Here is a 13,744-nt window from a genome sequence, read left to right on the forward strand (position 1 = left end):
CCTCTTCCTCTGTCCCCATCCCAGACCCGTCTCCTACGCCAGGGCTGGGAGTGGGGTGGGTACAGAGCTGTCCCAGCAGCTCTCTGCTGGCCAGGAACCTGCTGAAAGGGCAGGTATTCACCAGGGCTGTTCCCACACAGTTTAAGGCTTTCTTATGGGACTGAAGCAGCAGAAAGGGGCCTCAGAGCAAACGTGAATCAGGCTCTCTTTGTCTGCAATAATTTGACCCAGTCACGTGTCGCTGGTGCTGGCTAAACTAATTTTCATAGAGAACAGATGGTGAACATCACAAAAAGGTGACTGGCTTACAGCATGTCTATATTTCCCAATACTAGATGCCTCACGGGCCCTCCAGTCCAATTGTACGATCACACAGGTTTACGACGTGTTTAAGCTGCGAGAACAGACAACATAAAACCAGCTGCTACTGCACAGACATAACATGTTAGGCTGGGTGGAACAGTGATAAAACAGGAAAAGACAGATGAACAGGGAAAGAGGATTGGAGGGGAAAGAAAAAGAGGAGTGTTGGGTAGAACGGAGATCTGGCATTCTTTGAACCAACTCAACATTTTTGATCCAAACGTGTCTAGAAACAGGATCCAAATTTCTTCAGATATTGCTCTCCATGGCCACAATAAGCTATTCTTTCTTTGTCTGCTAACTCCGACAGGTCTGAAGCCGAGGTGACTCAATGAACGTGACACTGCTTTGTGATCATGGCGTGTGGAAAGGGGAGATTTGGCAAACCCCAGTAGCTAAGACAGTGCCATCCTGGGTTTTTTCCTTAGGACGTGCTCTCCACACAAGCTGTTGCAGGACTGTGCAAAGGCCCCTCAGTGACATCACTGTTTGGTTGCGGGGTTAGTGTTTAAACAGGGGTCACATTTGTTTCCAGTTCATTGTCTACCACCAGATGTGGAGTAATCCGGAGCAATCCAAAGAGTAGCAGAAATATTCAGCCTTTGCCTTGGAGAGCCCCTTTAAGACGTCCAGTGTTTATAAACAAAGACTGTTTATATAGGCTTGGAGTCACTCCACCATGCCTGCAGTTAAAACATCCTCCCAGACATGGGAAAGTTGGAACAGCTCTTCTTTCTGGCTGTTTTTATTCTGATCCAACCACTTGGGAGTTTACTGTACCCCAACTTTATCGCTTCTCAGGAACTTTGCTTGGGATGAAGTAGAAGCCCAGGAAAAAGGTGACAGTTCTGGGCTTGGGGGTGCTCAGTCAGAGAGGAGAACTATAGCGCAGTGTTATAGCCGCCGTTCACAGGAAACATGTGATGAACCACTGTCATCCAGGTGGCTGCTGCCAGGCTTTAGGGGTCATTTCCAAGGAGGGTTGGGCTCCCAGCTCCCATTGACTTTCAGTAGGGAACGGGTGCCTACCTGCCCCCTGCGCCTTTGGAGATCTTGCTCTTGGCAAGAGGGATGGAAGGAGAAGCAGATGCTTTTGTCGTCGACATTCACAGCCCTGATCTTTCCAGGCCAGTTGCTCAGTGGGTACAGACTGCAGAATTCTGTTAGCTTCAGTAGACCCCCAGGGAGGTACAGCAGCTGAGAGACAATGATCCCTAACAAGCACTCCAGGGGCTGAGGGTCTCACATCTCTGTTCCCCAAATGGGTTTCTTATTGAGTCTGACAATCGAGAACTGTCCCGTTACCACTGAGTGCAGGAATGAGATGAACTTCTGCTAAGGGACAGCTGAGATTTGGACTGGTTTCTCTTCGGGGCTTCAGACAATTCTAACACTTGACCCAGTGTTACTGGGGAAAGGGAAAAATGGATCTGTGCTTGCAACCAAGGAGAGACCTAGCAATTGTTAACACAGCACCCTCCACCAGTATCACCCCAATCATGGCCTGTCCTTGAGGAAAGGGATGATCACAAGAGGTCTGTGATTCCAAAGGCTGTTTGTATCATGTCTCAACTGTGTGTGTTGAGGTCTTAACTGAAGCAGGTTTGTCTAGAGCTGAATTACTCAAAAAAAGGGAAACCTTCTAGTAACACCCATTGTTCCATGTTCTCTGTGTATATATTGTGACAGACCCAAACCAGTGGGGTACAGGAGTCTGGTAGAGGGCAAATATACTGGTCACTGAATGGGTAGTTTTCTGTTCCCTGAGTGACCAGAGCAGGGGCTGCACTAGAGTAATCAGGAGCCTGCTAGAACCAAATTAAGGCAGATAGGCTGATTAGAACACCTGCAGCCAATCAAGGCAGGCTAATCAGAGCACCTGGGTTTAAAAAGGAGCTCACTCCAGTCAGGGAGGGGAGAGCCAGAGGAGAGGAAGTGCGTGTGAGGAGCTGGGAGCAAGAGGCGCAAGGAGCTGAGAGTGAGAGGCTGTGCTGCTGGAAGACTAAGGAGCACAAACGTTATCAGACACCAGGAGGAAGGTCCTGTGGTGAGGATAAAGAAGTGTTTGGAGGAGGCCATGGGGAAGTAGCCCAGGGAGTTGTTAACTGTCATGCAAGCTGTTACAGGAGCACAATAGACAGCGCAAATCCACAGAAGGCCCGGGACTGGAACCCGGAGTAGAGGGCAGGCCCGAGTCCCCCAAACCTCCCAACTCCTGATCAGACACAGGAGAAGTTGACCCAGACTGTGGAGAAGATCACTGAGGTGAGCAAATCTGCTGCTAAGCGCAGGACCTACCAAGGTAGAGTAGGAACTTTGTCACAATATATATCTTCCTATTGTATTTTCCACTGCATGCATCCGATGAAGTGGGCTGTACCCCATGAAAGCTTATGCTCAAATAAATGTGTTAGTCTCTAAGGTACCACAAGAACTCCTGTTCTTTCTTCCAGAAATTGCTTCCTCTCCAGTCTCCACTACTGTCTCCTGGAAAAAAAATATCAGCATTTAGCCTTCCCTCACGGGACAAGGAGCTCGCAGAGCTAATTTGCATTGAAAATCCTTAACCAAATTTCTATGTGCTGTTCTCACCTCTCTCCATTATTATTGTCTAAGAAACCACCACCTACCAAAGTGTCTCCAGGAATCAGACAACTGATATAACCTCTCAAACGCCCCTTTGACAACAGTACCCCTGTTCTTCCAGTCATTCTGATTTGTTTAAGGTCTCCAGTGGCTCAGGACTTGGTAGTAATTCCACCCACGCATTGACACATTCAGGAGGAGGCTGCGGTGGAGCACGCTTGCACGCAACAGTCAGAGCTGACTGGATTGAGCAATTAACCCTTCCAACTCCCCTCTTTCCTCTCCCCATCACCCATCCACTCTCTGGCTACTTCCTCTCAAATCTTTATCCCTTGCTGTGTCCTTGTTTGTCTAGCATAGGTTGCAGGGAGTGTGGCCTATCTATGTTTGCAAATTATTTATGGTGCTATAAAAGCGATTGATAAAGAAGCTTGCAGCTGTCTTTGTCATGCATGGGCAGATGAACAGGGATTTACCAACTTCTTCCACCGAGGTCCCCCAACAGACATCAGACAGGCTGGTTTCACACCTAGGACACGAGGTGCCCTAGCAGCATAAGGGTACTGCCCCCACAGCCAGGCAGCCCCCTGCCCGGTTTATGCTGCTGAAGACAAGGCTGTGTAAAGCAGGGTCCTGCTGTTGCAAAACGTAGCACATTGTCTTAAAGAGGGTTTCTGCCTCCAGGGAGGAAGTTTTTCATTTATGCAACAATTCTATCCCTAGGGGAGTCTCTCTCTCTAGCTGGAACCAGCTCCTGCTTGTAGCTTCCCAGGCACCCTTGCACCCATCCCAGCTCAGAAGCTGGCCATGCCACTGGCTGAGGGTCACAAGCAGGCCGGCTCCAGGCACCAGCTAAAGAAGCAGGTGCTTGGGGAGGCCAACACCAAGGGGGGCACTCTGGCCGCTACTGAGGCGGCATGTCAGCGGCAGGTCCCTCAGTCACTCTCAGAGCGAAGGACCTGCTGCCGAATTGCCACCGAAGAGTGTAGCGGTGCAATCATGGCTTTTTTCTTTTTGGCTGCTTGAGATGGCAGAAAACCTGGAGCCGGCCCTGGTCACAAGGAGGATGGACTGTTGCACCCTTGGGCAGAGTACAGCTTTGACATGACGATCCTGAGAGATGCTGAGCAACTGCAAATCTTCCTGGCACTAATCCCAGTTCAAGCCCCGACTCCCTGTGCAGCCCTAGACAAGTCACCTCCCAGCTCTTTGCCTCAGTTTCTCCAGTGAAATGAGATAATGCCAGAAGGATCGATTAGTCAAAGTGGGAGGACGCCAATCACTACTATGGGTTTAATAGCCCCTGAGGAAGTGCACTAGCCCCTTAATAGCCTCCAGCACTGGGCATGTGCTCAGTATCAATGTCAGAACTGAAACAAAACCTCCCCAGGGAATCAATGAGTGGGGGGGATGCAAGATGCCTTGAAAGCAACAGCCCCCTGAAGTCCTTGGGTGTGTCTGGCCCCACAGGGGGGATGGTAACAGTGTCCGCAGTTCAGCAGCATCTCAGACCGCATTTCACATTCTTTTCCTGTGCTTTGATTTTACAGGGGAGTGAGGATATTACTTCAGCCCAGGGCAGATTTGGTTAATAACCCAGAGCTCTGAAACCTGACCATGCCCGAGTCTGTGCACACACAGCAAACCCCATTGCAGTTCCTGCACCCAGTCCCTGCTTCTCTGCCACTCGCCAGCTTTACACGGAGGATACTGCAGTGCCCAAAAAGCCTCCCATGCACCAGCTGGGAGCTGCAGTTCTTATGATTGGGAGCAGAGCATAGGCCCTGTATTGTGTCTGTCATTCCCTTTAGCCTGGTTTCCTGGGAGCTCATTAGCACATGGGCAGATTAAGTCAAAACTCTTTGCATGGAGCATTCATGTGGGGAGGGATAGCTCAGTGGTTTGAGCATTGGCCTGCTAAACTCCGGGTTGCGAGTTCAATCCCTGGGGGCGCCATTTAGGGAACTAGGGTAAAAATCTGTCTGGGGATTGGTCCTGCTCTGAGCAGGGGGTTGGACTGGATGACCTCCTGAGGTCCCTTCCAACCCTGAGGTTCTATGAAGACACAGGAAACTATCATGCCTTCTTCCCAGCTCTGAGCTGTGCTCTCAGGCAGAAACCTGAGAGTCCATTGATGCACAATACTGGTTCTAGCCATGATGCAGAATGTTGGTTCTAGCCATTGATCTTCCCCTCACAACGCTGCAGCATCCTGCTGCCTACTTGGGGCAGGACAAATTGCTGTGAAGAATGAAAAAGAAAATGTAAAAAAGGCTCCTGGTCTGACATGAGGCTATTTGCCAGACCACAGGAGGTTGCAGCAGGGTATGGGTCTCCTCTGGCCTCATTCCCTGCTGTCACACATCACCCCTGGAGTGACTTGGCTGTGGGTAAATTTTCAATGAACATCCTTTAGCCGTTGTGATTCTGTGTGGGATGCAGGATATTCTGGGGAGCGCTGCCTCACTTATCTCCAGCCTCCAGACATCATGGCATGTGACTAAGCCTCCTGTTTCAAAGGAAGTTACCCTGCCCAGGGGATGGAGATTGGAGAAACAACCCAATAAGTAGCCACTTCCATCCATTCATAATAAGGAAAGGGTGCTGGAGAGCTGCAGCTTCTGGTGTTTCTGCTAACAAGATATTTTAGGCTAATTAATTCCCTTGGCATGATAACCTAGAGTGCTGGCCTGATCACACAGCAGACCAGACACTGGGAGCATAATATGTGACCTTACAGTTAAGATCACTCAACCACTAGAGATCACGGTGTGCTAGATAGAGCTTTAGACAGGGTGTGGCCCCTGGTAAACAAAGGGGACCAGGCTGGACTCAAGCTGTGTGGAAGCTTGTTTGTAGCTGTAACAATTTCCTTTAATAAATGCCTCCTATTTCAACTGGACAGTGATTCCACATAGCATGGCAAACAGCAAAGGAGAGGTGGAACCATTGCACCCAGACTGCCCCTTTCAGGCAGGCGGGGGAAATCTGGGCACACATACTTAGCATGCCTCTGTAAGGACGTGGTGCTGATATCAGCTAGTTCAGGACTTTGCTCCTCCCTGTACATATTTCTGCCATGCCAGTACAGTAAATCATAATAAAATCTCCTTTACAGGCACAAAACTTGAAAACCTCCAGGGGGCTTAAGAGAAACAGCTGAAAGCAAAGTACTGGGGGAGCCCTCTTTCTCCCTGCCTTGCTTGACCCATCAAGTAACTCTCCAGCTCCAGCCAACGTACATTTCTCTTCCTCCGCCCAGGAATGCATGATCATGCACTGACTATTGTAGGGCAAATGCTGCTTACCTCACTCTGCAGCCTGGTGGCCTTTGATTGGATTCCTCGCTCCCCCTGTGCTTTCCAGGAATGTCCTGGTTGGAATCTCTGCAGTGAATGGTATTTGCAGCTACGCACCTGGGTCAAGGTGCCACTGGGCTGAAGCGGGACTTCAGTGGTACCTCAAGCTGGTTCTTTGCTCATGGGCAAGTGTCACTTCATGGTGACCGAGGAGCTGACAAATCAAGTGGTGTCCATGGGTTAACAATAAAACCTCTCTCTCTCTTCCCCTAGTGAATCCATGCTGTTATTACCCATGTCAGAACAAAGGGGTGTGCATGAGGGTCGGCAGGGAAAGCTATGAATGCGACTGCACCCGGACCGGTTACTTTGGCATTAACTGCACTTTGCGTAAGTTCACCCTCCCTCTCTGCCTTTGGGGTGAAAGTCTGGGGGCAAGATAGAAAAACAACAGGCTTCTGCAAGAGGCTTAATTCAACTACACACGTAGGGGGCTGGAGCTAATCTCAGCTCAAAACACTGCCCATAGGGCTCTTCCAGAGCCACACTGAGTGGCAAGGCACTCAGACAATGGAACACAAGTTCAGAGCATTGTTCCATAAGCATATGCTCTTACTGGCTGACCGTGTGCTGGTGCCAGCAGGACTTGGTTATCCAACAGCAATTGAGAGCTGATTGGCCATTTAGCAGCTGTCACTAGAAAGGAAAGTGTTAATGTAAAGCAATTTGCTGTTTCCTCCCAGCTGAGTTTTGGACACGACTCCATGTTATGATAAAGCCAAGCCCGGCCTTCTATCACTTCATCCTGACTCACTTCAAGTGGCTTTGGAACATCCTCAATAACACCTTCGTTAGGGACATGCTGATGAGACTGGTGCTAAGAGGTGAGGCTAGGCTCTTTGGTGGGAATGTTTAAATTAAAGTCCACCCTTGGCTTTGGCCACTGGGGTTCAAAGTGTGTCTTCACTCTCAGGGCACTGCTGAGATCTCTCTGTGCACCTGCTGCCCCAGTCAGGCTACTTTTCTTGTTCTCATTGCGTTTTCATAAAGCAGACATAATCCATTTGCCCTTGCAGAATGAGGCAGTGTGTCCAGTGGGCGGAGTAGCAGGAACTGAGGCAGAACTCCTGAGTTCCAGCCACAGCTCTGGGGGAGGAGTGAGGTCTAGGGGCTGGAAAGGGGACTGGGACTCAGGACTCGTGGATTCTGTTCCCTGGTCTGCCAGTGACTCACTGTGACATCAGCAGAGCCGTGTGGAGAGAACCCAAGCCTGGCTTAGCAGGGGGGCTATGGGTAAGCTTTACAATCAAATTAATTGTCAGACGAATATCAGCACTGTGATTCAGCAGGTGCTAACTTACCCCATATGCTCTGGAAAGGCCCCTACTCACATGTTTTGGTCAGAATTGAATTGTAGAGTTAATTTTTTTCCTATCAAATAAAATTGTGTTAGAAGCTAAACACGTTATTTGAAACCTAACTGATATTAATTGGAAGCTGAATAAGTCTGAAAAAGTTGGCTCAGCAGAACACAAATAATTGCCATTTTTGCAGCACTAGTCTTTTAACAATCTAAAAATCGACCAGCAATTGCCTGTAGCATGGACACTGTCTGCTTGGACAGCATGGAAAGCTTTATATAACACAACAGAAAGACCCCAGGAAACTTCTCAGTGCTATGGGATGCTTTCTTGAAAGTATGTGAATAATCCTATTAAATCCATGGGCCCCCCACTTTCCTCCTCTTTCTCTCTTCTCATTTCCCCATCCCCCCCATTTCTATCCCCCTCTTCTGAACCTGCTTTCTGCTCTTTATCTTATCTTAGTAATTTTACTTTAGTTGGATTTTTATAAACAAGTTTATAAAAGTGTGGTAACCTACATAATACAAATAATTTATTTACATTTGAAGTTCTGATAGAAGTTTCATATAGTATGTTTGTTGTTTCTGTAAATGCACTTTAAAAAGTTAATGGAAAAAGCCCAACAAAGTTAAGAGGTTTACAATATGCAGCTTTCCGTGTTCAGAAAGGCACGTAATCAGCATGGCCAACTGCCTGTGGTGTTCTGGCAGCAGGGACAGCTAGCACCGGGAGAATTGTCCCAGCAAACCATAAACCCTCTACTCACTCATGCCGCAAAGTTTATCATCTTGCATAAATATTTGGGTTCAGCTCCTTGGAGCTATGCAGCAGGACAGGTCTCTGGCTCTGTTGCCATCTCTAATGGGAGATTTTTCTCAAACACTGTGTGATTCATTCATCAAGGAATCCACTTAGAACAAGAAGCAGAGAGAATAATATAACTTCTCACTTTGTGTCCCTTAGGGGGAATCAAGGCGTTTTAAAGGCTAAGTGTAAAAGATCAGGGAAGAGACACAAACTCCCAATAGCAGAGCACAACCCACCCAAAGCAGAGCAAGGCTCAGCACAGAACCTTTTTCTTTTCTTCCTTTTGTTAATGACTCAGTTGAGGGTCCTTGAGAAGGAAGTGAGAGTACTGACTTGAGACAGGTGTAGCACAAACAGGTGCTGTGCCTCATCCCATACACAGAAGTCTGCTGATACCCCTTGATCCCAATCCACCACCTCCCTGCTATCCTAGCCCTGGGCTTCCCACACACAGCCTGCTCTGCTGATGCACGTCACCAGCAGTAAATATGAAATCAATGGTTCACTAGACACAATGAACCTCTGCAATTGTGTGTTCATTAGAAACAAATAGTTGAGTCGCTAGTTAAAGGAGAACAGCAAAGCTTTTGTGAAGGTTGCTCGACTCCAGATCAGGGACAGAAACGATATTTACATTTTCAAAGGAAGATGCTCACAGATCAGTTCCCCTTTTACCTACCTGCTTGTATCCGAGTTCAGGAACTTGCATTCCCCCTGCAACGGCTTCACAAGAAAACAAACTTATGCATATCCCTGCAATGTCTCCCCCTCCTGCCTGTGTCCCACCCTTTCCCACCACTCCACCCTGTTCTGTGTGTATGGAATGCTACGGCTAGCCAGGCCCTGTCATCCTGGTGCTGCTCCAGGGACAGGTACATACGGGAACCACCCAGAGCAGAATTAACACATCTGTGTTAGGATTGCCCGGCTGCAGGTGACTTTCTTCCCTCTCCTTTCAGTACGGGCCAATCTGATCCCAAGCCCCCCCACGTATAACTCAGCATATGGATATATCAGCTGGGAAGCCTATTCCAACGTAAGCTATTTCACCCGGGTCCTTCCGCCCGTACCTGATGACTGTCCGACTCCTATGGGAACCAGCGGTAAGTGCCTGTCTCAGCAAAGACCATGCTCAGGATGTCTGCAGACCTGGGCGCTGGAGTCTCCTTGCACTTTGTTTTGCGGTGGCAGCACTGTAGTAACACCCCGTGTGATGCCTTCTCAATCCCAATCCAGTCACCCTTGCCAGCTGCTTCAGCAGAGGCAAAGCTCTGGCTATGCATATTGCACAGGCTGCTGGCCCTGGCACCTTGAGGGGTCATTAGCTCCCACTCCTTCCTGGAGTTTCACTGTAATGGAAGAACAGCTACTAAAAATCATGGTCACTCCTGCGGGAAGTGTTGTCCCCACAAGCCAATCCAGCACGCCAAGCATCCCTGCCCCCTGCAGCCCCTTGGAGCGTAGGCTCACACTGCACACCCAGGGGATTTAACTGGCGTGACCCTTGCAGTCTGGAGCCTGGCACCGAACCCCTACTCCCAGCCCCAGAGGGCAAGAGGGGCCGAGGGTCATGATCCCCTGTTGACGGGAGAGTGACTGTTCCGCCCCGTTAAACAGAGAGCTAAGGGTTAATGTTTTTTTCTGCAAAGGGCTCTAAAAATAACAACACGCTGCCGAGGACCATCGGACGGGATTTTCAAAGATGCTCAGGGACGTGGTGGTGTGTGGAGGTGTGTGGTCGTGCTTGTTCTAGTGTGCTTCCCTGTTCTGCGAGATTGGATTTCTCTTTGCGCTATGAGATGTGAGTTTTCTCTGTTCTGGCTTCTCCTATTTCTGTTGAGTGGTTTAGTGGTAGAAAGAGCGGAGGGTAGACGGCTTCTCGGTTTTTTACTATGATCTGTTTGATGTGTGGCGTTTCTTTATATCAAGTGTTGTCGGTGTGCGCTGGATGATGGATTTTTTTTCGTGTTATCTATCTTGTTTAGCGCTGAGGGTGCTTTATTATCGATTTTCTTCGACTTTTATGCGCTCATGACCTGTGTTATTGTCCTATATCCTGATTTGACGCAGATTCGGGTATCTATATGTGCTTTGTTTCTTTACTCATGTCATCACTCTTGTGTGAGGCTGTGCTTGTGTTCTATCGTTAGACATATCAACAAGGGATGGTCGGAGATGAGGTATACAGCAGGGAGCGGTGAGGCGAGGTAGTCTTTGTGTGTTAGAGTTGCAGCAGTGATATCTTCTTCTTGGTGAAAGAAACTTGATCTCTCTGTGTTTGCATTTCAAGGACTTGAAACGGTATCTCCTAGTGTACCCAGGGCGGGAAGCCGGGAAGGAAATAAAGAGGAGACAAGGGGAGGGGGTTATTTCCCTTTGTTGTAGACTCAGGGCATCTGAGTCTTGGGGTCCCCCAGGGAAGGTTGGGGAGACCAGAGGCCGCCAGAGACTGGAAATCTGGCTGGTGGCAGCGCTATCAGATCTAAGCTGGTAATTAAGCTTAGAGGATTTATGCTAGGCACCCACATTTTAGACGCTAAGGTTCAGAATTGGGATTTATGCTTATGACCTGGAGCTCAATCAGAGCGTTTACTTTGCTAATGGACTAGCAGGGCCCAGCGAGTTCCGCACAGCCAGCGGGATGAGCGAACGTGCCAGGCTGCGGTCAGAGTGAACGCCTGGGTAGGTTAAGTCTTTGGGTCTCCACTGGGAGCGGGCTGATTGCCGCCGATAATTCCTGTCCAGATATCCAAGGGACACGTGAAAACCTCTGAGCCGCATAACCCCTGTGCAGAAAACTGGTGCTTTGATGATTGTGCTCTGGAGATGCTGAGATAGATTATTTAGACAAGTGTCTCCCACTGACTTTAATGGGTGACAGCTGAAGCAATCCCCATCTGACACCCCAATAGTTGCTCCTGACAGGCGCTGACTTCTCCAAATAAGTAACGGGATGGCAGAGCTGCTGTGGCTTCCTGGCCCTCCGAGCCAAGGGCAGAGACACCCCTCTTCTCCCTGAGACTCCTCCCCAGTGACAGGGGTTACGGCTGAGTTGCTCTGAGGCGTAAGGCATCTGGAGACCCCACTGGCTGGACGCACTGACAGCTCCCAACTTGGGTTTGTTTCCTTCCTTTGCAGGGAAAAAGCAGCTCCCTGACCCTCAGCTCTTTGCAGAGAGGTTTCTGCGCCGGCAGCAGTTCGTAGGGGACCCCCGTGGGACCAACCTGATGTTTGCCTTCTTCGCACAGCACTTCACTCACCAGTTCTTAAAGACATCCGGGAAGATGGGGCATGGCTTCACCAAGGCCCTGGGCCATGGGGTAAGGAGAAGAGCCTCCCGTGAAGCTGGCCCACGCCTCACCAGGGGCTCATCGTGGAGCTGGCTGCTCCAGCAGCCTGAACAGAAGAGACACTTGCAGCTGTGTGATGTCACTGCCAGTGCTACCCACAATCCAGATCCTGCATCCGAGGCTCAGAGCAGCCGGGGTTCACGTCCTGGGAAGGGGGGAGTTCAGGAGCACATTCAGACAGAGGTGGGAGAGGGGACCGGAGGCAGAGGTGCCTTCCAGGACAAGGCGATGTAGGGAAGTCCGTCCTGGAAGAAGCAGAGACCTCCAGGCTGCAGGGCTCTCACCCTCCCCAACCCATCCAATAGCCCCCAGCCCCTAAGGCTGCTTGGAACATCAGACTGCTGTGGGCAGGGATTGCTGGTGCTTGTGGCATGGCTGTACCATAGATACGGAGTGAATCGCTTGCCCTCTCAGCCAGGCCTCCCAGCTGCCTAGGTCCCTGCCAAAGGCTGGGGCCTGCTCTCTAGCCCTGCTGTTGCGGGGGCACAGGGTCAGCTGACTGGGTAGCTTGTCTGCACAAGCTGTGTGCACAGCAGGTAATGCTGGCCTCTCTCTGCAGGTGGATCTCGGGCACCTGTATGGGGACAATCTGGAGCGTCAGCACAAGCTGCGGAACTTCACAGATGGGAAGCTCAAATACCAGGTATTGTAGCTCTCAGCCCAGGGCCCCCCAACCACCCGTGTTGTGTTCTCAGCCAGCACCTCTCTCCACATCTGACCATGTCACTGCCCACATCTGGCTCCCTCCCAAGGCCATTGCAGGGGAAATCTGCTACACGTCTGGGTGACTGAGGAGCCTCGGTTCCTTCCTCAATAGGGATGCAGGCACATCAAGACCACGGCTCATTGGAAACCAGAGAGCTGAAGGCTCCTCAGTCACACAGGAGCTTTTGGAAACATTCCCCATCCACAGTCACTTGCAGAGCAATGTCTGAGAAGCCCTATCAGCCTGATACAGCAGTGTGTCCTGCAGAGCCCTCCGCGGCAAGGTCAATGGGAGACATTCTCCTAGCAGCACTCACTGAGCTGTAGGCTGCCTGGGCCTTCTCTGAGCCAGCAGGGACAGCACATCTGGGAGCTTCCTCCTGCTCATCTCCAAAGCAGAGCTAAGCCTTAGACACCACTTTCAGCCCCTTTTCAGCTCTGGACAGGGAAGAAAGACTCCAGGGTTTTGGCAGTGGCTGCCCCTGCTGCAAAGCGAGTCCCTTTTAGACCAGAGCCCAGGCCCAGGTGCCCACATAGGGAGGTGGCATTAACACTGATCAGGAGCCAGCTGAAGCTGGCAGTGCTGGAGCATGAGGATCTACTGGCTACCCAGTGGCTGGCCAGGGCAGTTGTCTCCATTCCTTTTCTTGATTCTAGCCTGCTCTTGTCTCCCCAAGGTAGTGGATGGAGAGATGTATCCACCCACGGTCCTCGATGCTCCAGTTCACATGATCTACCCTCCCGGCACCCCCAAGGAGAAGCAGCTGGCTGTGGGCCAGGAGATGTTTGGCCTGCTGCCGGGGCTCATGATGTATGCGACCATCTGGCTCCGCGAGCACAACCGAGTCTGCGACGTGCTGAAGCAGGACCATCCAACGTGGAGCGACGAGCAGCTTTTCCAGACAGCCCGCCTCATCCTCATCGGTGAGAGCAGTGGGAGGACGTGGGCCCTGGAGAAAGCAGGGCATTGGGGGGCTGGGGGATGTCACTGGGTATGATTTAACGTGTATTCAGTGCCATCCAGTCCTTTCTCCAATGCAGGATAATATGCCCCAGTGTGACGAACTGGGAATGTTCTTAATGTTTTCTCTGAATACTGTGTTGGTGCCTCAGTGTCCCTTATGCAGTTCTTAATATCTAGGTGGTTGAATAAGAGTGTGTGATTGCTGCAGAGGAAGGGGCCAGTGCACCTAAATGCCGGGCACTCTGTCTCCTAGCAACTGATGGCCTGGGCCCCTCCCCTGCAAAGGTGCCAACTAAAGGTGTTGGA

At 50.4% G+C, this 13,744-nt stretch overlaps 1 protein-coding gene across 1 annotated transcript in view; it reads left to right on the forward strand.

The window, feature by feature from the left end:
* PTGS1 (prostaglandin-endoperoxide synthase 1) overlaps positions 1-13,744 on the forward strand; it is a 45,540-nt gene that overhangs the window by 25,399 nt on the left and 6,397 nt on the right. The window contains exons 3-8 of the mRNA XM_032767624.2: positions 6,522-6,638; positions 6,992-7,132; positions 9,379-9,522; positions 11,558-11,739; positions 12,329-12,412; positions 13,152-13,398. Coding sequence (XP_032623515.1) covers positions 6,522-6,638; positions 6,992-7,132; positions 9,379-9,522; positions 11,558-11,739; positions 12,329-12,412; positions 13,152-13,398 — 915 coding nt within the window. The remainder of the gene's footprint in view (positions 1-6,521; positions 6,639-6,991; positions 7,133-9,378; positions 9,523-11,557; positions 11,740-12,328; positions 12,413-13,151; positions 13,399-13,744) is intronic.

This window comes from Chelonoidis abingdonii, chromosome 24, assembly GCF_003597395.2.
Source record: "Chelonoidis abingdonii isolate Lonesome George chromosome 24, CheloAbing_2.0, whole genome shotgun sequence".
NCBI lineage: Eukaryota > Metazoa > Chordata > Testudines > Testudinidae > Chelonoidis > Chelonoidis abingdonii.